Source organism: Lacerta agilis, chromosome Z (genome assembly GCF_009819535.1).
Source record: "Lacerta agilis isolate rLacAgi1 chromosome Z, rLacAgi1.pri, whole genome shotgun sequence".
NCBI lineage: Eukaryota > Metazoa > Chordata > Lepidosauria > Squamata > Lacertidae > Lacerta > Lacerta agilis.
Genome location: NC_046331.1, coordinates 9126720 through 9152181, shown reverse-complemented (window position 1 = coordinate 9152181; position 25462 = coordinate 9126720). Strand labels below are relative to the sequence as shown.

At 45.3% G+C, this 25462-nt stretch overlaps 1 protein-coding gene across 7 annotated transcripts in view; it reads right to left on the bottom strand.

Annotated features, from left to right (window-relative positions):
* Window positions 1-25462, bottom strand: part of GARNL3 (GTPase activating Rap/RanGAP domain like 3) — a 94049-nt gene that overhangs the window by 52892 nt on the left and 15695 nt on the right. For 2 of the 7 annotated variants that reach the window (XM_033137185.1, XM_033137189.1), the window contains exon 2: window positions 10795-10864. The exons of 1 other annotated variant lie outside the window; for it this stretch is intronic. In XM_033137185.1, the coding sequence (XP_032993076.1) occupies window positions 10795-10864 (70 nt within the window). Of the gene's footprint in view, window positions 1-10277; window positions 10324-10794; window positions 10865-22133; window positions 22245-23397; window positions 23511-25462 lie in introns of those variants that run through there. 4 more of the 7 variants (XM_033137186.1, XM_033137187.1, XM_033137192.1 and 1 more) reach the window with 4 other exon arrangements.

Here is a 25462-nt window from a genome sequence, read left to right as displayed (position 1 = left end):
GGGGTCATCTTATACGCCGGGTGGAGAATCTGTGGTCGAGTATATCTCAAACTCTGTATTTTAACTGGAAAAAGTTGGGGATGGTCTTATACGCCCAGTCGTCTTATACGCCAGAAAATACGGTATCAGTTTTAACTTTTGTCTTGTGTTTTTATTTTGTGAACCGCCCTGAGATCATTTGATGAAGGGCAGTATATAAATCTAACAAATAAATAAATAAACAAATGTTACTGTGTGTGCCCTACTTGTGGAGACTGCTCCATCACCTGAAGATCAACTCAGAGGAACATCCTATGAGCTTATGAGAAAACTGCACTTCCGGAAAGAAAGAAAACAAGTCAAACCTATCAGTCATCTTCATTCCTCATTTTAAAGTGCTGGCCAGCTTCCTGCTGCACTGAATACACAATATATTGTACAAGTCATTGATTAAGACCAGTGGACAAATTGGGCACCAACCCCACCAAACTCAGTCTGCCTTTAACCAGCCTTCACCTGGTTTCCTTCTTACTTACAACCAGTCAAAGGGATGGACCAGGCTTTCAGCTCCCTGTTCCTTAGTACCAGTACTGCTCTTGCAGAACTCGGCACGGAGGAGGGATGGGGCAAGTAATTGCCTCTGCCTGTGGTTGACTCTGTCTCCACCTAGTGTTGGGCTCCCTGCCTTCCACCCTTCGAGTTCCAATGGGCACCGGTTACCACTAGTTAAGACTTTCTTATCTTTTCTTCCCTGTGGATCTGCAGTAGCCTCTTGGAAACTTGTTGCTGTATGCAGGACCTTTATTCACACCTCCAAATAATGCAGTGTTCATTCTCCAAAACACTGTTGCATCCCTACTCCATTTTAGGATCATAAATACAAGTTTCTCCTTTTTTTGCCCTCAAAAGCCCCAACAAATATATCAATAACTTCAGGACAATTAGCAAGGTTGACACATTCCCATTCCCTGCCACCCCTAGCCCCTGGCAGCCTGGTGGTGTCACCACACCATCCTCTTTCACTCTTCTAAGCAATGTCATGTCAAGAAAGAACATCCAGTGCATAATATTATACCACTGGCCACTGACGGTCCTGGTGCGGCTGTGTTGTGTAGAATTCAGCTTTGCATGACCCAACTGGAGCCTGGAAGCCTCCAGAATGAAGATGGATAATAAATACAATCAAATTGTAGCCTACTGAATTCAGATGCTAGTTCCTGGCACAGTTTGGTCAACAAGATGTGCATTTTAAGGCTGTGCACTTTCAGAGGGTGCCTGATGTCCTGCAATTTAAGGGACACTCTATATTTCAAAGATGCTGTCTTGTTCTAGAAGAGGGAAGGCCAAATGGGTGTCTCTGGGCCAGATCTGGCCCTCTGAAACCTCTTTTCTGGCTCTGACCAGCTTTGTGAATGAGAAAATGTTCATTCCCTGTGAGGAAAAAGCAACAGTGGGTCTCATTTCACATACGCTACAAAAATGTTGCTCCCATGTGTGGATTTCAGAGGGGCAAAAGACCACCTGAAAGACTTTAAGGGAAGGGCACTAGCTCAATGACAGATCATCTGCTTTGAATGCAGAATGACCCTGGTTCAATTGCTGGCATTTCCAGGAAGGGTTGGGAGGAATTCTTGCCTGAAACCTCAAAGAGCTGCTGCCAGTCAGTGTAGACTATACTGAACTAGATGGAGCAGTGGCCTGATTCAGTGCAGTGTAAGACCCCTTTCTAGGCTCACCACCAACTTTCTAAACTGTATGTGAACATCTTATTGTTTCAGGAAGCAAGGTCATTCTGCTATTATCACCCCATCCCCAAAGATGATGCCTTTGTACCACTGAGAAATGCATGCTTCATAGATGTGGCTTCTTTATGGCTAGATAATGTCAACTGTTTGCAGTAGAGCCTGGTCTGTTCGGTCAAACGGGAAACTGCCCCACCACCTTCAGAATAAGTCAGCAGGGAAGAGGATGGGGACAAACCTAGAACTAGTTGCCTCCATCTGTCTGGCTCCACCTACTGTTGGGCTCCCTGCCTTCCACCCTACCTGTCCTAATGGGCACCAGCCACCACTGGTTTAGCAATCTGAGAAGCTACTGGAGTGTTCCAACTACTGGGCCAGGATCCAAAAAATACAATGTCCCCCTCCACCCCAGCCCCCACTAAGCCACTTTGACCACAGTGGGATGCACTGTCACGGAGACACAGTCAATGAAGTGCTTCCTTTTATCAATCCTAAACCGATTGCCAACAAATCATCTCCATCAATTCAGCCTAAATTAGAGTACCATGTAAAAAGGAAAAAATGTTTATTCACCCCATCTTTATAATCTGAAAGATATCCATTATGCTGCCTTATCAGGTTGCTTTCTTTTCCACATCTAAAAAGTGGGTACATTGTTTTATTTTTGCTCTGCCCTTGCCTGCAGGGAACTCAAGAGTAACAGAGATGACTGCCCTCACACTTGTTCCTCTTAACACAACAGTCCTGAGGTGAGTAAAGGCTGAGAGATAACAACTGGCTGAAGGATCTCTAGAAAGCTTTGTGGTCCAACATTCTAGCTCAGCCTTCCCAAACCTGGTGCATTATAGGTACAATTGTACCTTGGTTATCGAACAGAATCCGTTACAGAAGTCCATTTGACTTCTGAAAACGTTCGAAAACCAAGGTGTGCAGAAGCCCTGCTGGATGTCTGGCTTCCAAAAATCTTTCGGAAACCGGAACACTCACTTCCGGGTTTGCAGCGTTTGGGAACCAAAACGTTTGAGTCACAAGGCGTTCAAGAACCAAGGTACGACTGCATTGGTAGACTCCCAGCTCTCATCAGCCTGTCAGGTTGGTAAATGGCCTCCTTCCTTCTTTCCATTGCTCTGTCTATTTCATCTTTCACCCCATTTTCCCGTCCACATGAAATTGAGTTGAGGGTGGCATGTGGCTCTTGGACCATCAGTTTTGCACCACTGCTTAAGACTCCCTTGGTAGACAAGATGCTTCAAACCCTTAATCATTTCAGTTGCCTTTCACAGCACCCTTCCCAGATCTACCTAATCACCAAAATCAAACTGTGGGCAAAAGGGGGCTCTTCATGCATCGAAGATCAGGTGATCACCCTGCGTTGTTTGATTTCAACAATTAGGCGAATAACTTGAAATTCCACTTGTCTGCAAGCAAAACAGCACCTGAAACCCCACAGAATTAATCTGGCTCTCCTCTTGATGAATGCAGATGCCATTAGGCAAAGAAAACCATTCAGAAAATGTAATCAAACTGCTCCAGCGCTAAAATGTAAAAGCAGAAAGAGAATTATTTCTGAATTCCCTTAAAGGTAATGAATTTTGATGTAGCCTACCCATTTTGCTGCAAGACACATTAGATACCAACAAAATAAAAAAGTTATTTCATCTGGAACAATTACATCTGCATCTCTCTCTCTATATATATACTATACAAACACACACACACACACACACACACACACTTCTCCCCTTCACAGCAGCCAAATTGGGAAGCTGAGCAACTCATTATGGAGTCGAATATGCAGAATGCATTTCAGCATCAATCTGATGAAAAGACTCTTAAAAAGTTCTGCCCATTCTTTATCACAATATGCTCATTCGTGCTTGCTTCAGCAGCACATATACAATATGCTCATTCGGGGGGGGGGAGAGAAATACATATATCGGTACATTTGCTTTCTGTCACAGGACTACAACCACCCCCTCTTTGTGAATTTAGCAAGATGGGTGGGGAGGGCAAAATCTGGCATTTCAAAGTGTCAGGGTGGAGGTTTATAACTGGAGGTTTATAGCTCTGTTCCACACAAACAGTTCTGTGTTGATCTTACAAGTAGGCAATTGCACAGGACCAAGTTCTGTGTCCTCAAGCTGTATAAAAGGGTGGGGTGTGTGTGCTGAGAAATAAATACGACTCGTGTGAACTCTCAACAGGACCCCAAAACAGAGGAAGCTCACATCATTGACACTTTTGAGCTTCCTTTTTAGGATACAGGAGGGTAGGGAGACAAGCAGGAATGGATTATGTGCACCTTGTGTGCACCTTCAAACCCATGGTTTTGTCCCTCCTTATCTTTCTGTGCTTAATTCCTGATTCATCCATGAGACTTTCCCTCATCTTGCTTCACCATATTACCATCCAACAGTCTCCTTTTTTCCAGGAAAACTCAGCCCCTTTCCCCTTGCTGTGCCTTATGCCTTGCTGGAATAGCCTCCCAAAATGCCTTTGTGCAATCACCTCCCTTATGCCCCACCCTCCAAACCATTATTTTTCAGGAAGCCTTTGGTTCCTCACCCTAGTCCTTATTGTAACAATCCAGTTGGAATAATCACATAATCTTTCACCTGCTTAATCATGTCTCCATTTTCTCACATAAGAACATAAGAAGAGCCCTGCTGGATCTTTCCAAAGGGGGCCCACCTAGTCCAGCATCCTGTTCTCACAGTGGCCAAATAGATGTTCCACAGGAACCCTGCATGCAGGGCCCTGAGTACAACAGAGCTCTTCCCACTTGTGATACCCAGCAAGTGATATTAAGAGGCGTACTAACTCCAACAATGGAGATACAGCATAGCCATTGTGGCTAGTCGCCTTATCCTCCATGAATTTGTTCAATCCTCTCCTTTAAAGTCATACATGTCAGTGCCCATAACAACTTCTGGGAGTGCATTGTATAGATTAACTATGTGCCATGTGAAGCATATTTTTCCAATGTTCAGCTTCATTGGATGACCTCAAGTTCTAGTGTTTAAAGAGAGAGAAAAACTTCTCCCTCCCCACTTTTTCCACACCATGCATCCTGCTATACACCTTGATCTTGTCTTCCTGTTACTTGTCTTTTCTCAAAACCATAAAGCCCCAAATGTTGTAACCTTGCTTCATAGGGGAAGTTTCTATACTTCGTCGATCATTTTGGTTGCCCTTTTCTGAACCTTCTTCAGTTCTACAATATCCTTTTTCAGGTGAGGCAGCCAGAACCATACATAGTATTCCAAGTGCAATTGCACCACAGATATGTATAATAGTGTTATGCACCTCTTTTGTTGCTTCCACTAGACACCCTCCCAGCAGTTCTTTGTAAAGAACCATGTAGAGTATATAGGTGGTGTTATATACCGTATGTAATAAAATGAGAATGAATGGTCAATAATTTCTAAATAAGTATTTATTTCTCTTAGACCCTGCTCTTACATAGGACTCCTGCTGATCTTCTGGAAATCTCTTGCTCACACATGGACATATCTATTATCCAATGGATGGACGCTTGACCATGGTCAATGAGAGATAGTACCCAGGAGAGCAAGGGAAGGGATGCTTCAGATATGTCACACTCTTTCCCCAAAGTGCAGAGAGGATATATCTGTCAAGCCTTAGACATGGATGCTAGCAAGCACCTTACACAGCGAGAGCCCTAACAGAGGGCAGACTTGCACTTTACAATTTGCCATAGGCAACCAGGAATCCCTGGGGGGGGTATGGTAGAAGGAGCAGATTTCTCAGTTCCTCCTCTGACAGCCTGCTTGGTCTCTGCGATAGTTGGAAGTCTTTTCTTTTTACTACTAGGGTAAGGGAACCTTTTTAGCCCTAAGGGCCAGGTCTTTGTCTCCCGGCACCTCTGCAAGTTGAATTTGACAGGTGGATTGGGCTACCCACCTGTCAGTCATCTGACATCACAGTGATCTCTCAAAGTTGACCTGCAGAGATGGGGTGGGAGGAGATAGCAAACAGGGAGCAGCACTGAGCAGAACTGAAGTCTCTGCATTTCAGGTGAAGCAGACTCTCTGCAGGAGTCTGCTTCACCAGCACATTCCCCAGCACAGTTTGGCTCTCTGCAGGGATATGAGGATTTAACTGCACACCCACCTGTCTATCAGCTGGTGTCACTCCAGCAGGCAGCTGCTGTCAGCTGAAGAATCCCGCTGCTTTAGCTCAGTGCTAGTTTTCTATGGGGAACTGATGGGTGCAGCCACCCCAGAACTGAACCCTGCTGTCGCCCACTGGAGAGACACCAGCAGATTGACAAGTGGGCTTACTGCCTGCATTTCCAAATTCAGTGGTACCTCTGGTTACGTACTTAATTTGTTCCGGGGGTCCGTTCTTAACCTGAAACTGTTCTTAACCTGAAGCACCACTTTAGCTAAAGGGAGCTCCCACTGCGCCGCCAGACCACGATTTCTGTTCTTAACCTGAAGCATTATTTCTGGGTTAGCGGAGTATGTAACCTGAAGCGTATGTAACCCGAGGTACCACTGTAAAGGGTTTGTCCTGTTCTGTGGCCAGCATAGAGAAACAATGATTTCTAGTGTTGCAATAGGCTAGAATTTCTATATTTTCTTTTTCTTTTGCAGGCTAGCCACTACGGTGGGGCTTAGTGACTTAGTTGTGACACTTTGCAAGCTTCGAGGATCAACTGATTATCATTGTGGGTCAAAACAAGGCCAACAGACACCTTTGCAATGCCATGTGATTGGCAAGAGGACAATCCCATGGCCCCCACCTGCCTGTCAAACAAGGCCTGCTGGGAGATAAGGATTTGGCTCATTGGTAGTATCCAGTTCCCTATCCCTGAGTTAGGGACAGAGTTGAGGGTGCAAGATATAGAAAGGCTCAGCCTTCTCCAACTTTTTATATATGTGCTGGGAAATGAACAGATGCTCTCAGACTGCATTCAAGCCTAAGAAAGAGGAAGGGACACCCTCTTGGCAGATTAATTTTTCTTGCCTACATCCAAAGACACCAAGGAGACCTCCTTCCCTGCCAGCAGAATTATCCTGCAAGCATGACATCACTGAGGAAGGAGGATTAGTGATTTAATAAGATCACAGCATGTGGTACTGGTTACTCCTTTCTTCGTTATTCACTGGGGCTTCTTCGTCCAGAGCCAGGTTCTCGGATTCACAAGGGGGGAGACGAACAGAAGATGTGTGCCAGATCCAATCTTGCAAGGCAGTGGCTGAAGAGAAACCCAGGCATTGTCCTGCTGAGCAAAGGAAGCCAGGGTGTGCTTGCAAAAAGCAGCCTTACGAGGAGGCAAGCAGAGGGGAGATGAGGCCAGTGCTTCAGGCTGGAGGTTTTGGGTGCTCATAATATAGGAATCTGTCTCATACCAAGTCAGACCATTCGTTCATCTAGCTCAGTATTGTATACAGTGACTGGCAGCAGATCTCCAGGGTTTCAGACAAAGAGTCTTTGTCTGAACACCACCTGAAGAAGCTGAGGATTGAACCTGGGACCTTCTGCATGAAAAGCAGGTGCTCTGCCACTGAGCTCCTGGGACATAAGAAGAGCATTGCTGGATCTGACAAAGGTCCACTTAGTCAAGGACTCTGACTCCAACGGCAGCAAGCCTGGTGGTACTGGGAAGTTTAAAAGCAGGGCATGAAGACAATAGCTTTCCCCCACCCACCCCACTAGCAAGTGGCATTCAGAGAGACAGACTACTCCTGAACCTGGAGGGTCCAGTTCACCAGCCTGGCTAACCCCCCTTGGTAAACCCACCCTCCATTCGTCTAATAGCTCTCTCAAGTGATCTAGGTCAACGGTTGTCACAGCAAGACATTCCCTAGTGCCTCACCCACTGTGGGGCACCATCCTTAGTCCTTCCTGGGCAGACCCTAGTGAAATGAAGTGTCTAGAAACTAGCCTTTTGCACCAAAGGTAAAAGCTTACACCAGTTGATCTGCTCCCTTCTGCCTCTTATCCCACCTATCACTGGCATGTGCAACACCCCCCCCCCTGGCAAATTAAAAAAAAGGTTGCCAAGAAAGGAATGTGTCCCTCAGACTGAAGCACACTTGATATTTGCTACTGATTTGTATCAGTGTTCCCCAAGGAGAAGGAATGACTTTGTTAAACCAGCATGCCTGCAGGGTTGATGTGGCTTGACAAAGACAGAGAGAAGTAGAAAAGCTGATATATAATTAAAACTGGGTCTCATGCGGCATGTTGAGGTTAAAGGCCTACAATAGCTGAGGACAGCTGAGCTATAACTCAAAGACATATGAGGAAAAGGGATAGCCAGGCAGCCAATGTGGGATGGTCATCACCATGTTACATTCGGACTGAAGAGACCTGGGCTCAAATCCCTAATCAAACCATGAAGCTCACTGAGTGACTCATACTAATTTACCTTGTAAGGTTGATGCAAACACTTCCTTTGGATGTGTCAGCCCTTCCAAAGGAAGGAAAACTAATTTTTCAAGTATCTACAAGGACCACAGAAAGGGAAGTGGGGAGAGAAGAGAGCTGAGTGTTCACCCTTCTCCACTGAAGGCAGGGCAAGTAGCAGGTTCAAGTTTCATGAAAGTAGGTTGAATCTGAAACACAGCAGCAATCCAGCACTCTTCCAAGAAAGACTGTGTGTGTGTGTGTGTGTGTGTGCGCGCGCACGCACACAGAGAGAGAGAGAGAGAGAAAGAAAGAAAGAAAGAAAGAAAGAAAGAAAGAAAGAAAGAAAGCGACAGAGAGAATGGATAAACACGCTCCTCTCTGGGACTATTTCGGGCCACACTGACCCTGACTGCTAAGCTGGATGGCTGCATTCTACCTCCCTGGTCTGAGTACCAGCTGATGGGAACTGCAAGTGGGGAGACTTGAGGTTGTGCCTGGGGCCTGCCTGAGCGCTTCCCATGAGGGCATCTGGTTGGCTGTGTTGAGACTGGATGGGGTGCTGGCCTAATCCAGCAGCCCTTTACTCTCAGATGAGACAAGGAAGATACTGCTTGCACATTGCTTTTTCCTGCTATTTTTAATTAAATCATTTCTGTTTTAATGGCTGGATCACTGGTGCTTTTTTCTTTTCTTTTTCTTTTTTTTGCTTTTCTATTTGTAAGCTGCTTTGTGCAGCTCCTTTCCAGAAAGGGAAAGCAGGAGGGGCCACTTTTTAAAATAAAACTTATGACAATGGTCCCTTGAGTTTTCTCAGTGCAAATGGGCCCCAATACAGTGGTGCCCCGCTAGACGAATGCCTCGCTAGACGGAAAACTCGCTAGACGAAGGCATTCGTCTAGCGGAAGGCTGCCCCGCTAGACAAAAAAGTCTATGGGGCTGCCTCGCAAGACGAAAAATTTTCATCTTTTTTTTTTCGTTTTGCGGAGCGCGGCTGCCATTGCCGCTCCGCAAGACGAAAAACCCGCTAGACGAAAATTTTCGCAGAACGAATTATTTTCGTCTAGCGGGGCACCACTGTATAATTTCCACTGGTGTGGATGAGCTAGTAAACTACAACTCCCTTCATCCCTGTCCATTAGCCATGCCGGGTAAGGCTGATGGGAGCTAGAGTACAGGGACATCTGTGTGGCCACAGATTCATCATCCCTGACCTACACTAACTGGAAGTAGCTCTACAGGGTTTCAGGCAGGGGTCATTCACTGTCCCACCTGGAGATGCCCGGGATTGAACCTGGGAGCTTCTGCACACAAAGAAGATGCTCTGCTACTAAGTTACTGCCCTCCCTGCAGATATATAATGGGCATGCAAGAAACTAATTATACTGAGTCAGACCATGGGTCCATGTAGCTCAGTACTGTTTATACTGATGGGCAGAGGCTCTCCAAGGTTTCAAACAGGGATCTCTGCTAGCCTTACCTGGAGATGCTGGAGATCAACCATGGGACCTTCTGCATGCAAAACAGATGCTCTACCACTCAGCCAGGGCCCTCTTTATTAACTTTAACCTTAATCACACAAAAAAAGCAAAAGCAAAAACAAAACCAACAATCCCCTCAATTTATATATGTTTCTTTTGAAACAAGCAACCAAAAAGTAGCCTCCTTGGTGAGAACATATTTTGGCGAATCCTTATTGAAACTGCTAGCCCTACGGCTGCCAAATTTAAAATACACACACAGATTCAGTCTCCTTGGCACAGCACTGCCCAACAATAATCTATCAGGCGCCAATACCTGGATGCACACATATTTGAACAAACTTAGTAGGTCTCTAAGGTGCTACTGGAAGGATTTTTTTTTTTTTTTACATATTTGACCATTAGCTATACCCCTGCAATTGTGTGGCATAAGAGGAAGGGTTTCTCTGCCTCCAGTCTTCCTTCCTTCCTTCCTCTGTGGCCAACTTGTACAATTCCATTCTAAAATAATCAGAGTCCAAAAACAGCACCCTGATTCAGGTGATTGCTGCATGGTGTGTGCCAGAGCATTTTCTCCAACCTTCATTCAAAAATCAAAGTGGTGGGGGAAGAAGGGAGGAAATGGATGGCCTATGGCTTTTAAAAAAAAAAAAGACAGGCAGACAAGAGGTTTGGGAAGGAGAACCCTTTTCCATACTTCCTGTTGCCACATCTTAAAATTCTGGTCATGTTTCCAAAACCTCCTGCACTAAAAATAAATAAATAAAAATTGAAAAGCCTCCCCAAATCAATTATCAGTTTATGGTACTTCATGCCAGCCTCAACATCTCTTACATGGGAACAAACCAGGGTCTATTTACTGCCCTTGGGCTGCAAAGACAAGCTTTCCCACCAGACTACAAAAACCCCGGGAGAGAGAGAGGGATTTGTACATATTGCATTCGATTTGAAAGATAAACAGTAATGAAGAGCAATTAAAATCCAACTCAACAAGAGACACCAAGCTTTTCACACCCAGCTTGCCTGCTGTAACTCAAAAATCGGGGTGGGGGGGTGGGAGAGAGGATAAGCCAAGAATCGATAAGCTGTGGCTAGGAGGCACCAAGATGCTTTACACAAAAAGCCATTCGGGTGGATGAAACAGGCTGTGCTTAAAATTCTGTTTAAAAATAAAATAAGGAGGGATTTTTTTTTTAAAAAAAAAAAAAACTTACCAGCTCTACCGATCCATAATGCTTTCGGCTGAATTCTCCACGTCTACAGCCCAGGTCCTCGGAGACAGAGCTGGAATAAAAGTGCTTCATCAGTAGACATAGCTAACTGGCCCCTCTAAGCTATCGGGGGGGGGGGGAGATGAGGGGGGAAAGAAAGATTTTGCTTTGCTTCTCAGTTCAGCTGATGGAGGGTTGCTGCTGCTGCCGCTGCTGCTGTTGCTGCTGCTGCTGCGTTTAGCTTCATCACTGCAGGAGACCCTCCTTGAAACATAGACAACTTCACGCAGCCATTGCAGAGCCTGGCTTTCTGAATAAAGGGTGGCAGGGTGTGGGGGGAGAGAAAGGGTGGATGGAGTGGAGGGAGTCACAGAAGCGAAACGCCCCCTAATCGGAAGGCAAAAAGAAGACGAAGAAAAAGCTAAGATTCAATTAAATATTTAGTCATGACATAATGATCAATAGAGAAGGGCCAAGGCAGACAGTAGCTTGTAATTGCGTTTGTGAAAGTCTCTCTCTCTCTCTCTCTCTCTCCATCTGACCAAAAAGGGAAAAGAAAATCCTGCAGCGCTTAAATGCTGGGGTGGGGGTGGAGAGCAAGCAGCATGTCCACCTCCCTTTGCAAAATGAGTTGTCCGCTCAAAAACCACAGTGCAATTTTAACTTTCTTTTTAGCATGCTTGCCTACATCTTTCAGAAGAAAAATGGGAGGAAAGGGTTTTTTTTTATACACATACTCCTACACAGAAATATATAAAAAATGTCCTTCCTTTGCAATAACTTTTCTCTTTGTGGTCCATCCCTGATAGAGGAACCCCACCAACCTCTACTTAAGATGAAGATACGTGGTGGATGTTTTTGTTATAATTTTTTGTTCATGCTACTCTCCGGTCACTGCCAGTGTAGACACACAACATTTACTTGCCTTCAGAGGAGACTGGTTGTCGCCACTCCGCATGAATTTCCCTTCAATCACGAAGAACAAGGGTTCATGCAGAAAAACAGTGGATGGGCTTTCTCTTTCATACTCCAAAATGTATAGTGTTTGGGATGCATAAATGAAGTATACCTGACCTTTCAGACATTTTGGAACACTGATCCAGAGTCTGCTCAGTGCTAACTGTCCCCACCACTTCCAACTTTACCTTGGCCTTTGGTTTTAGCTATCACAATTCTTTTTCATTGTTCTCTAGTCAGCTAAGACTTCTCGACTTAGAAGCACTCAGGATCACCCCCACCTCCACCCCTCGTCTGCCCCACTTGGCTAAACATTAAACCTGGCCTTGATTCCAGACCTAGTGGCCGTTGGCTGGCTTTCGGCAGGCCACTCCAGAGCCAGCTGGAAGAGCTGAAACTGATGCAGCACTGCTGGAGAATCCTGGGAAGCCCTACCTCCAGCACCAAGATGAATACATCCAAGGATATTGCTACTAGCATTGTAGCTCAAGGGTAGAGAACCTGCCTTGTGCGCAAAAAGGTCCCAGGATCAACCTTGGCATCTCCAGGTAGGGCTGAAAATGTCCCCCGTTTGAAACCCTGCAGAGCCGCTGCTAGTCAGTGTAGACAATACTTCACTGAATAGACCCATTTTAATATTCCAACAAGCCTCCAGGGTGGGTTAAACTGAGATTATCCAACCCAAGATCACTCAGTCAATGTTGCTACTATATGGTGATGTGAACATGAACTTCTGTTTCAGTGTATCTGAAGAAGTGTGCATGCACATGAAAGCTCATACCAAGAATAAACTTAGTTGATCTCTAAGGTGCTACTGGAAGGATTTAAAAAATTTTTTATTTCATTGTGAACATGAGCTGACACTCTAAACTACGGTACTAGCCTAGGAAGCTCCATAGCCCAGAAGCAGAGCATCTGCTTTTTGTGCAGAATATCCCAGATCCAACCCCAGACTTCTCAATGGAATACAAGACGTTTTATCTGTCCACTGCCTGAAACCCTAGAGAGCTGCTACCAGTCAGCATAGACAATGCTGCGCTCGATGAACTGTTGTTCTGACTTGGTATAAGACAACTTCCTATGTGCCTTTTAATCTGCTCTAGCTCCAAGTTGGAAGGGCATGATGAAAGGGAGAAGATCTTTCCCCAAGCTTCCTGCTTTATGGTCCCAAGTCGCAATGGGGATGGGTTGTTTTGTGGGGTGGCAGAGCAGAGGGAACACACAATTCACTCTCCCACCCCTTTTCCATCCCCTATTAATGTGCAAATATGTGTTATAGTGAGCAAGACCAATGGTCCATCTAGCTCAGTATTTTTCTCTCTGAAGTGACAGGTAGTAATGCTTCACGGTACCATGCAGAAGTCTTTTCTGCCACCAGTTACATGAACCTTTCTTAAACTGGAGGTGCTGGGGACAGAACTTGAGATCCTGCATGTGCTCTGCCACTGAGCTATGGCCCCCTCCCATAGCAACCCCATAGCCAGATGGTGCTGGCAGCTAAGGAGCATTGCAAACATTACAGCTGGGTTTTGCACACTGAAAACACACTGATTACAGTGTCACAGCCAGTTAATTCACATGTGTATGTTAACAAGTGTTTGTCCACTCACACTGGTTGTTCAAACTTGAGATTCCTCAAGTGCACCACATAAAGCATCTTATCTGCCCTAAGCAGAGCTCCATCTCAGGAAAAGCCCCCTCTGTCCTTCTGTAAAGAGTCCCTAACTGCTGGAGATTGGCAAGGGCTTCTTTCCCTCCCTCTGTCGGGGAATGATCATAACCTGGGTTTGACAAAACTTCCAAGGGTCTAGGTACGCAGCTGAGTTCTTTTGGCTATCATGCTAAACCACAGTTTAATATTCACAATTCATGTCCCACAGGTTAGCACAATGATAACTAGTGAGCTTTTCTTTCCCCTGCAGCATGGTTCAGAAGCATTCATTTCCTAACAGTAGTCTGAACTAAAAAAAAATGGTTCATCTTAACTATGGTTTGTCTGATACAAGTCAACTTCAAACCATGGATTATGAAGACACATTGCTTAAACTTTAAACAAACTATAATTCACATGAACTGAGTTTGGATGGCACAGGAAACTGTGATTGACGAAAATCAGAAGTTAAAGCCAAACCAGACGAAAGGGAAACATGAGCACAAGACAAGCTGTGCTCATCACACTAAATGAGATCTCAGAACATAGCTGCTGTTGGGTAGCAAGCATCTGACCATCTCCTCAAGAGCTGCCTCCATGAATTAGTGTAATCGTCTTGTAAAGCCATCCAAGTTGGTGGCCATCACTGCCTCTTGTGGAAGTGAGTAAACTGTACACTGCATGAATAAGTGCTCTCTTTTGTCTGTCCTGAATCTCACAAGATTCAACTTCATTGGATGGCCATAAATTCTTGTGTTATGAGAGAGGGAGAAAAACTTTCCTCTATCTACTTTCCCCATGCCATGCATAATTTCATAAACTTCAGCCATGTCACCGCTTGCTTGCTTTTCCTCTACTGCAGGGGTGGCCAACTCTCAAGAAACTGTGATCTACTCACAGAGTTAAAAACTGGCAGTGATCTACCCCCTTTTGGGGGGTTCAGGTAAAAGTTGTTGAGCTTCTTTTAGGAAGGAGGAAGGCCCATTTTTAGGGGTTCAGGTCAAAGAAGTTGAGCTTGTTTGATAGAGGAGGAAAGCCCCACTTTTTGGGGTGCAAGGCAAAAATGTTGAGCTTTTTTTAGGGGAGCCAAAGTTGTTGAGCTTCTTTGGGGGAGCCAGTGATCTACCAGTGATCTACCACAAGACGTCCAGTGATCTACTGGTAGATCACGATCTACCTGTTGGACGTGCCTGCTACTGTATATATTTCCAAACACTGCAACATTTTCTCATGATGGAGTTGCTCCAGCAGCTTGTTCATTTTGGCTTGATGAAAGCAACCACACCTGTGAATCAAAAAGCTGCACAAAGTGTGGTGATGCAATCATGCACACAGTAATATCAAGATTCCCTTTTTTGTATGTTTTACCCATGCACACCAGGTGCACTGATAATGCAGCAGGAGGAAAGCAGGCCAAAGAGCTGAAAGATCTGTACAAAATATGGAAATATGGAAATATAGCAAGTGGGGCCTGCAATGAGATGTTAAGAGCCTGGATTGCAACCACTCCAGTCCGTTCCCCACCCCCAGTAGTCAGCCAGCATCATGTGTCTATTGAGCATGCTCAGTCTTCTTGGGGATGTTTTGGGGGAAGGTAGGGAGAGGGGTTCCCTCTCTGAGGGTTATTTGCCTAATGCTTTTTTTTTAACTTTTGCCAAGCTTTAGAGTTCTCCTGAACCAGACTTCTCTCTTTTTTTGTGCATGTTAGGTGCTTGTTTGGGCTAAATTAGGGTTACCAGATGTCCCCGGTTCCCGGGGAAAGTCCCCGGATTCACCAATCTGTCCCTGGACAAAATCTGTTCCCAGAATGTCCCTGGATTTTAATTAATGTCCCCTGATTTATGCCTGGAGACTTCCAGCGAGGCAACATGGCGGGTGCCATGGCAGCGAGCAGCACCGGAGGTCCCGGCCACGTCAAAGTTCCAGCCAGTCAATCCGCTGGCGGGGGGGGGGCTATTTAAACCAAGGCGCAAGCCAGAGAGCTTCCTTCTGCCTCACTTGCTCGATCAATGCTCACCCCGAACTCGCGGAGAGCCGCCCATGGCGCTCTTCTGCTGCGGGGTTTGCACGCAGTGAGGCGCTGAGGCAGTGAAGAGGAGGAGGAGAAGCCTAGAAAAGAGCTGTGCCGCGTTGCGAGACAGAGAGAGAGGGAACCTTGTGTGTTTTTTAATGCGTGTTTTCCCAAGACCAGTGAGCGTCTTTACTCGATCTCTCTCCCCCCCCACCCCCAAACTCTTTTGGGGGGGCATTTGTGTGTTTGTAGATGGAGTTCTCTGCCTACCTTGTGTCGAGGTGCATGCCTGACAACGTTGGGATTTCCCCCCAAAAAAGGTCAAGAACTCTGGACAACCCTTTCCTAAAAGAATAAAGCATATATTTTTTAGTGTCCCCGGATTCCTTGAAAAAAAATCTGGTAACCATAGGCTAAATAAGCAGCAGCACTCACATCCTGAACATCAGAAATACAGTAGTGGGAATAATGAAATAGCAAAGCATTCCTTGCCATATCACTTCAACTAGAAACAAGGGTGAGGTCATTGAGAACTCCAAATCCAAGGGAGAAATTCAGATGAGAAATTCTTTTCTTTAAAGACACACTGCATTGGAGCAAAATGCTGCATGAAGCTCTTTCGTCCCACAACCTAAAAAGACTTTACAGAGGAGCAGAGCTTATGCAAGGAAGACCAGTTTCATCTAGTAACTATCAGGAGCCAATAACTGCATCACTTGGGAACCCATGTGGAAGAACTGGAACAGGATGCAGCAATAACTGTGCATCATTAAAAATGTGTTTGAAAAACTATCCAAAGTTCCTGGATATGCAAACAGTTTGTATGAAACTGAAAAAAGAAGGGAGAATCAGGGGTTGTTCTTGTTTTTCTTTTTTTAAAGTAAATCCTGTAAAAGTAAAGAAAAAGCCCATCCATTATTCTTTTTTAAAACTCATTCTTCCTGTAATCTAATTCTGTGGCTGGATATGCTGGTTGCCACAGAAACTAGCATCGAAATAATTCTGGTTGGGTGGACTTCTATTATTGACAAGGCTGTGGATGGAATTTTAAGCGAAACAGTCAGCGATACCGGGGGAGGGGGGGCGCTTTTCTGCAGCTGCCCAAATCAAAAAGAAAGTTGTGTCGTCAATCACGCAGGGGATACTGAAATTTGCAGGTGCAGCGGCTGTTTCAAAGAGCTAAAGGGAGAGATCCCAAACCAAGAGCACCCTTGGGCAGCTATTCAATGACATTCACTTTGTTAACATTTTGCATCTGTTTGTGGGGAGTGGCATTGTTATTTTGATATGCACTTATGTGTTTATACACTGTAAACTGCCCTGTGATCCTCAGTTGAAGGGCATTAGTTATTATTATTATTATACCTGCAGGTCTCAGGGTGATTCATATAAATTTAATAAATAAATAATCTTTTGAGATTAGCTTCTCCCACCCCACCCTGACATATCCACTGCCAGTGGTTAAGTGGAGGTTTCACCCAGAAGCTAAGGTGTATGTATGCTGTAAATGACAGATGAGCCAGCACCAAGGAGAAGTGGTTTTCAAAAACTGCATTCTCCAGTAACCTAGGATTTCTCTGGGGGCCCAGCAGGGGCTTCAGCCATTAACAGCAGACAACCACCCACAGCGAGAGCTTGCTTGCTCTCTCTACCTATCGTTCTCCTTCCGCATTGGGCAGGGCTTTTTTTTCAGCCAGAACTCAGTTCTAGCCCCTCTCAAGTGGGCGCCATTGCCGTTCTAAAAGGACAAGTGAGTTCTGGCACATCTTTTTCTTGGAAAATAGCACTGGCATTGAATATGTTCTAGGTCAGGTAAACTGAGTGCGCAAGGACACTCCTCCAGCCACCTGGTGCTTCCTCTTAGAATGCAGCCTAAACTGAACCTGGAAAAGGCAAACAAGGAGCAGCAGAACCTCAGACTGGTGCTTAAGATTTAAAAATGTGCAAGTGAGACCGGCAACAAAATTGTTGCCATGTATCCTCATTCCGTAACTGCAGGAGACCTGTTCTACTTTATGTCAATCTATAGTCCAGCAGTGTCCCCTAGGGACATTTCTTTTGACAAATGCCGTAATGTTAGTTTTCCGGTAACTGAGCACTAAGTGATCATCCCTAGATCAGAAGGGTTCCGTTCCGGACAGGTAAATTACCAACTATTACTGCTTTTTAATGTATATGCAATTTTGTTTTTATTTTAGTTTGTTCTGAGATTTTAAACTTCGCAATTGCTGATTTTATCCTGATACTGATCATTGACCGTAATAAAAGGACTTGACACTCCCTAACGAACATTGCAAAATTCCTAGAGGTCACCAAGTATGCTCGGTGTTTGCTGTGCTGTTGTGTTTTTGTGTGTGTGTTTGGGCTTTGAGAGAGGAGGCTTTGGTTGTAGCCCATGTTAGTCTTACTCAGAGTTAAGACTCATTGAAACTGGTGGAGATGGCTAATTTTAGTTCTTTAATTTCACCTTGTTTTGTTTATTATTTATTTATTTTCAAAATATGTACAATAAAGAAGATAATAAAGATTCTTAAAACACCCAGTTGTGTAAGACGGATAATGAGAACGGTCATAGCATTACAACACATATAGCCCTTTTGCTATTAATATTGCATTTTTCTCTGCTTTGTACTCATTTTCTTCCTTAAAATTGTTTAGCAGTGCCAGTTTGAGGGGTTTTAACAATATCTTTGCCTAAAAAAATAGGAAATTCTTTCCAGTAGCACCTTAGAGACCAACTGAGTTTGTTCTTGGTATGAGCTTTCGTGTGCATGCACACTTCAGATACCAATTCTTCCATTTCATATATTTGCCTGTTATTTTGCTCATTTCACTAAAAACAGTATCCCAGAGTCCTGCCGCCTTGGCACACGACCACCATATATGGCAGTTCTTTAAGTTTAATGGTTCTGCTCTAAGTAGAACTTGGCTGGATGCAACTCCTTTAGATTTTTGTACTTCTGCATTTGTTGGGATTTACTCAAGCAAACTGAGCCCTCTCATTTCTCAGTTTTGGCTCTAGTCCTGTCGGCACAGGAGCACTGGGTTTGCTATTAGAAGGAGTGATTATGATTACATACCCAGTTGGTTTCAGCAGTTCTCTTTCTCAAGGCATTGATCTCTCATCCTGGTGACAAAACTGAAAATTCATACTATCCATCATGATCTAATTAGTAGATCCAGATGCACATTCTCTCCCTGTCCCCCTGCCCTGCCCCATGATCTACTCATATTCAGGATCCTCATAAAATCCTGTTTGAAATTATTCTATCCTGCAGGAATCAGTGAAAAGCCAGCTGTATCAAATGCACTCTATAGCTAATTTTTTTTTGGGGGGGGGTGGAGTTCCCCAAAGAGGCACTGGGTTAAAAAGAGACGGGTTGGTGCAAATGGGGGATCTTTTCTTCATCCAACACTTTTTTCAACAAAAACACAACAGTCAAGCTGGCTGCACAGAGAATCCAAAGGGTGGGATTTCTTGCCTAGCATCAAAAGAGCAAGCAAACAATGAGATGTGTTTACCAGCTTCAGTGACAAAATATGCAATTAAAAAGGAAGAAATACAACTGCACCTGGTAAATGTATTTTGCTAAGTCTTCCGAGAAGGACCTAGCCCTGGCTGGATCCTATACTGCTAGCTGCAGGGGTGGATTTATTTAGTCTGACTCTTTTGTCAGAACCTCACAATACTGGAACTCAGGGACATCCAACGAAGCTGAGCTTTGGAAGATTCAAGACAGACTAAGGAAAGTCCTCCTTCACACAACACACATATAAAATACGGTATGCACTCTCACAAGAGGCAGTGGTGGCCACCAACCTGGATGGCTTTGAAAGAGAATTAGATAAATTCATGGAGCAGGCAGCTACCAAAGGCCATGTTTTCCTCCACTGTCGGGGGCAGTATGCCTCAAAATAGCAGTTGCTGGGGAACACAACAGCTGCACTCAAGGTCCTGCTTGTGGACTTCTCGTGGTCAAGAGATTGGCCATTGTGAGAACAGAGCACTGGTTTAGATGAGCCTCTAGCCTGGTCCAGCAGAGCTCTTCTTATATAGTGTCACCTAGAGGAGCACAGGCTCAATCTGGCCCACAGTTGGTCTGTTAACCAGTGCCACTACCCATCACTCACATCTCTCTATCTCTTCCTTGCTTTTTCCTTCACTTGTCCTTTGTTGACAAGCAGAAGGCACAAACAGGAACACCTCCTTTTTACTTTCAGCTGACATATAAAGCTACTCGATACACCGAGTCAGATCACCTGTCCATCTATCTGTGTGATGTCAGCCAACAGAAACTCTCCAAAGTCTTAGAGACAAAGAGGAGTCTTTCTTGGCCCCGTTACATTACATATGCCAAGCTGGTGCTCTGCCCAATGAGTCATGGTCCTCTTCTCCTCCAAGACACATGCCATTGTACTCTCTTTTAAAGAAGAGTCCTTGACCTAGACTGTCAAGCTTCTGTGTCCAACTCTACAAGAAGTTAGTTAGCACATTGCACACAACACAGGTACCAGCCATGTACACTTGTTGATTTGCCCAGCTCTACTATGGTGTACACAAGTACACAGAAGACAAGACAGAAGGAGTTTCAAATTCAAACCCGGTTTCAATCTAACTTGCTTGGTCCAATTAATTTCAGTGTCTCTGGAAATAAAAACAACTGGAACATTTATTTGAATAAGGCAGTTCAAAGGAACAAAATTGGATCAAGATTGTTTATTGTGATCTCAAGATAGCTGGGCAAATCCAAATGCCAGACATTTTTAAATAACTTTTTTGAGAAGGGGAGGAGAGATTCTGAGGCCTTTATGGATTCTCCCCTTGAGGATTTACTAGTGGATTTCAAGAACCACTTGCTGATTTGAACCAAAAAAAAAAACCAAGACCCTCCCTCCCTCAGACACAGAGGCTTTCTCAAGTGAATACGAGCCCAAAATACATCTTATAATCACAGTTGTTACAAAGCACCTGAATTAGACTTGGGCAAACAGGCAGGACTCCATACTGACAATATGATAAATCAAGCCCCTTGTCCCAGTGAGGCTGAAAAGAATTGTTCAGACCTAAAAACAAACAGCAGATTCTGAAAAAAAAACCATAAACTGGGGAGTCAACACCCTGAAGTTTTGGGAAGATGGGTCTTGAAACGAAAACCAGCTGTCTTTGGGGGGGGGGAACTAAAATTACGCCTAAACAGCAGTGGGTGAGCCAAAACCATGGCAGTGCACAGACAAGAGAATAGAATGTATCCAAGAGGCAGTGTGGTGTAGTAGTTAGAGCATCACACTATGGCAGGGGAGAGCTGAGTTCAAATTCCTCATGCAGCCGCAGAAATTGCCAGGGTAGTCATAGGCCAATCAAAATCCCTCAACCTAGCTTAAGTCTTGGAGCTGCTGCAAGGATAAAATGGGCAAGTGGAGAAAAGGTGGATGTCACTCTCTGTTGCAGATGGTGCTCTGTGAGAACGGCAGGGCAGAAGGGAGGAAGACCAATGGTAAGTGGAGCAAGAGCAAGTGACAGGCAGAGCCAACTCATTCCATTATTTTCTGGCTGTAAGTAAGAAGGCAAGCAGTTGAGGGCTTCTGGAAGCTACCCTGGGAGGCTTTTCAGTTGAAGAGCAGAGCAAACCTGTTTTAAACAAAACATGCATATATCTGAAGAGTGCTTTATTTAATTAGAGCATTTTAATCCTGCTCTTCAGCTGAAAAGGCTTCCAGAGCAGCTTACTAAATATCATTAGTCCCTGACCTCAGGCTTATAGTCTAAAAGACACGATACAAAAGAAAAAAGGGATGAGGAGGGAGGAGAGAAAAAAGCACCAGTTCTTAAAGCTGGGATGGAAGCAGTTCAGATAACCTGATGAAAAGGCAGTTACTAGATGGCAGATGGGAGAGCACTTCAGTGGCACCCCCTTAATGCTCTCCACATTAGAGGGCAACCACAAACTCCAAGGTGGGCTCTGTTGCTTAAAGTTACAGCTAGGTAGCTGTGTTGGTCTTGCACACAAAAGCTCATACCAATAACAAACTTAGTTGGTCTCTAAGGTGCTACTGGAAGAAATTTTTTTATTTTGTTTCGTCTGTTGCTGAAACTCGCATGAGATTTAACAGCTGCTGAATCATCCCCATTTAATGTGCCCTGGAAGTATAGAAGTCCTATACACACTTCTTAAAGGAACCTCAGGCCCCAAGATGGAAATAATTACCCATCAAATCCACTGGCAATTAGCTTAGCCACCATGCCCACAGGAAGATGAGGGAAGGAAACCTCCCCACCATTGAGGTTTTCATTTTTTTCACGTTGGCTCAGCTCCTGTACTTTTAACAGGAGCCTGGAGCTCCCCCACCCCACATGTGACTCTACCTCCATGCCAGGAAATAGATTTGCTCACTAAATTTCTGTACATTGTGAGGAGAACAAGAGCTATCCCCTGGCCATAGGAGTGAAGTAGAAAAGATGACCCCAGCTCCTCCAAATACCCATCACATCTGCTTGGGTGGTGGGTCTACAATCCCCTCCTTTTGCTCACCCCTGAGAACTCAAGGTGGTAAGGCTACAGGCATTGTTGCCACCTCTCCCTCTACCAATGCTTTGGGGCCTTGGAAGGCTAACCTGTGACCTTCCAAACACTGACAGCAACTCCTATCTAGCATGGCCAATGGTCAGGGTGGTGAATGTTTTGCAGTTCAGCAATTACATCTGGAGGCCCATAGCTTAGTCACCTCCACTTTAGAAACCTGAGCTCCATGAAGTGCAGCCCTGCCCATCATTTCACTGCATAGCCACTGCTGGATGAAAGCTGCACCTCTTGAATTTCAGTCTGCCATGCAGCTTTTGAAATCTGCAATAGACCAGCCAGAGGAAAAGAAAAAGAGAAGATAATTCCAGCACAGTAGCTGATAGGGTTGACATAGAAAGTGATACTGGCAGTGCTTTTTTTCTGGGGGGATGCATATCCCTAAATGTTTTGTGAATCTAAGTTTGGCCTCATTGAGGGGCAGTATTTCAATATGAGTAGAAAAATGAGAGTACCCCTAAATGGTTTTTTTAATAGAAAAAAAGCACTGGATATTGGTACCGTCATTTTTCCACTGCCCCTGGCAAGGCTCATAGATCTCTAAGGAACTGTTATTGCTATTTATGATTAATGGTGGAAAATACTCTATTTTTATTGTATTTATTAAATTTTACATACCACTAGGGTCAAAGCTCTGTGACAGAGCAAGTACTGTGCAAACAGACATTGCCTAGTTCAAACCAAAAATCCCAGGCAGGCCTCCCTGCCTGAAACTCTAGTGAGCCTATTTAAAGAAAACTGGAAATGCTTTGTAGATTATTTGGGAAATTATTGTAAATTCAGTAGTATTCAGCAGTAGCAATCACTGAGAGATAGAACTGAGAACTCCCGGTTGAATGTTGATAATAAGGGAACTAGACAAACCAGTGATCTGACATGGTATAAAGTAACTTCCTATGCTCCTAGATCAAATTATTCTGAGGTAGTTTATAATCAGAAAAGAGCAAAAGAGATGAAACTGTTTAAAAAGGTGTGGAGGTGTGTGCGTGTGTGTCTGTGTGTGCATGTGCGCGTGCATGCGTGTGTGTGTGTGCAATAAAAGACCAGACTACAAAATCCATTAAAATCTAAACAATGTATCTTAAAAGGTTTTGGTGAGCAAAAAGCAGCATGCTAGATCTCCTCTCCTGCCCTATCTTCACAACAACCCTGCAAGGTATGTTAGGCTGACCATAAGATTGGTAAGAACTTCAGCAGGTGCAGCCTGCCCTACTGTTGGGGGAAGGAGAGAGCTGCACCCTTTTTACTTCTGCCTGTCATGCCAGCTCTTTGGAAAGCAGCCTCGTCTTAGTCCCCAACCCACTCAGGCATGCCAAGCCCCGCCCTTTCAGATAGGCCAACGCCTACTGGGCGAGGCTTGTGGCTCGAACCGCAAGCCACGCCCACCCGAGAGTTCGACAGTTGATTACCGTTGCGCGAAAAGCTCCGGGTAGGCTGCCTCGGTGCAGCTAGGCTCCATGCCTGCGGCGCCTCCCGCGTATCATCCCTCCCGCTCTGGAACCGACCGGCTCTCCGGCTCGGCTTGGCTGGTCGACTAGGTTCGCCGGCCAACAACCCCTCGCTGAAGCGCCTGGGCGCCCACCCACATTTCCCGCGCCGGCAAATCGCCGCCTCGGCTGCTCGCCTGCGCCCCGCCCTCACGTAGGTACACTGACCAATCGCGGCATACCGGGGCACCTCGCAAGGCCTGCTGCTGCCTAACCAACCCGCGAGCCGAGACAGTCAACCATTCAAGAAGCACCTCTGAAGATAGTGGGTGGAACTCCCCCCAAAATCCCGCCCCCGCCAGACTCGGAAGCCAATCAACACCTTCTGAAGGACGCAGTGCACCCTGGGATTTGTAGTGCGCAGCGGGGATGAGTTTATTGCTTTCTTTTCAAGCGCGTGAAAGAGGCAGCTCCTTCGCTCCCGACCTCCCAAATATTTAGGTGCATTTCGCAAGCATGTTAACCTGCTGGTAGCTGCAAGTGCGCGCGCGCATGAAATCAAACAAATTGCAATATACAAACACCACAGATTGGATACATTTGTCCTGCTCCTCCACCATTGTGCCAGAGCTCCCATCATCACTAACCATTAACCCTGCTGCCTGGGCTCTCATAGGAGTCCCAACATCTAGAGGGTCACTGGCTCCATAGCCCTGAAGTTAATGCAGCAAGTAAACTCCTGAGTCAAATCAGTGATCAATCTAGCTCAGCAGCCTACTGTACACTGTACACCAAAGGCTTGCAAAACTGTTTGTTGCAAGCTGTTTGTTGTTCTAAAAAGGTAGAAAACCTCTGGTCTACACTAAGTAACTGACTGACTAGCAGAGACTTAACAAGGTTTCAGAGAGGAATTTTCTCCCTGCCAGGGAATGAAGCAGGGACTTTCTGCATGCAAGGCAGATGCTTCACACTAACGAGCTATGGATATATGTTTGGATAAGAAGACACTGTCCAGCATGGCCAATAGTCAGGTGAGATGGGATTTGTAGTCCAGCAGCATCTGGAGGACCATTGGTCTCCATCCTTGGGTTAGACCAGCCTCCTGTCTCCACTCCCTTAGCCTCCTGTCTCCACTCCTCTCTCCTTGGGAGTCTTCTGGGCAGCCACAGCTGCCACCCCTGGTATCTGAGCTGCCCCTCTGCCCCCTGTCCTCACACTGCCCCTGTGTGGCCTGGGAAGCACCCCCTGGCCAGCCCTAGAGGCACCATTCACATGGGAAGCTTGTAGCCAGGGCTGCTGCAACAAACAGCTGTGGAAACCTTTGGAAGGCAGAGTTGCAAGAGGGCATCAGTGGAGGGAGGGAAGGAAAGAGGGACAGAGGCCAGTGTTGCCTGTGGCACCCCTGACCAGCATTCAAGGCACCCCAGGGTGCCACGGCACACTGGTGGAAAACCACTGGGTTACTATTCATGGAGGACAGATCCATCAGTGGCCATTAGTCACAAAACTTCAATGTCCAAAAGCTGTGCACCTGAAAACATCAGAAACTGAGGAGGCAACACAACAGGGGAAGGCTATTGTCCTTGTCACCTACTTAGGTGCTTCCCATTCCATAACTATCTAGTTGACCCCAGTGGGATGCCAGATTCAAAGGACAGCTGGCTCTTTATCATCAACACAGTTAAGTTAGCAAATTAATTTAAAAAAAATACTAAGAATGTCACCATCCAATAATATATGGGTTTCTCTCTCCCAAAATAGCACGTTGCATTTCTCTTCACTGGAGAGGGAAATGAGAAGAGGGCCCCCATGCACACAGTGGAAATTCCTAAGAGGCACAGAAGTGTTTCCATATGTGAGACTTTCAATAAGAGGACGCGTTGAGAAAGGAAAGTGATGGGGGAGTGTGATTCAAGGAAGAGAGAGATGTTAATTAAAACACGTGGGAAAGGCAGTTTAGCAGCTTTCCTAGATGCAAGCAGCTTTAGTAGAAACCTCAAAAAGGCAAGGGTCCTTGCTTAAATGACCCCCCCCCCCGCCAAGCCCC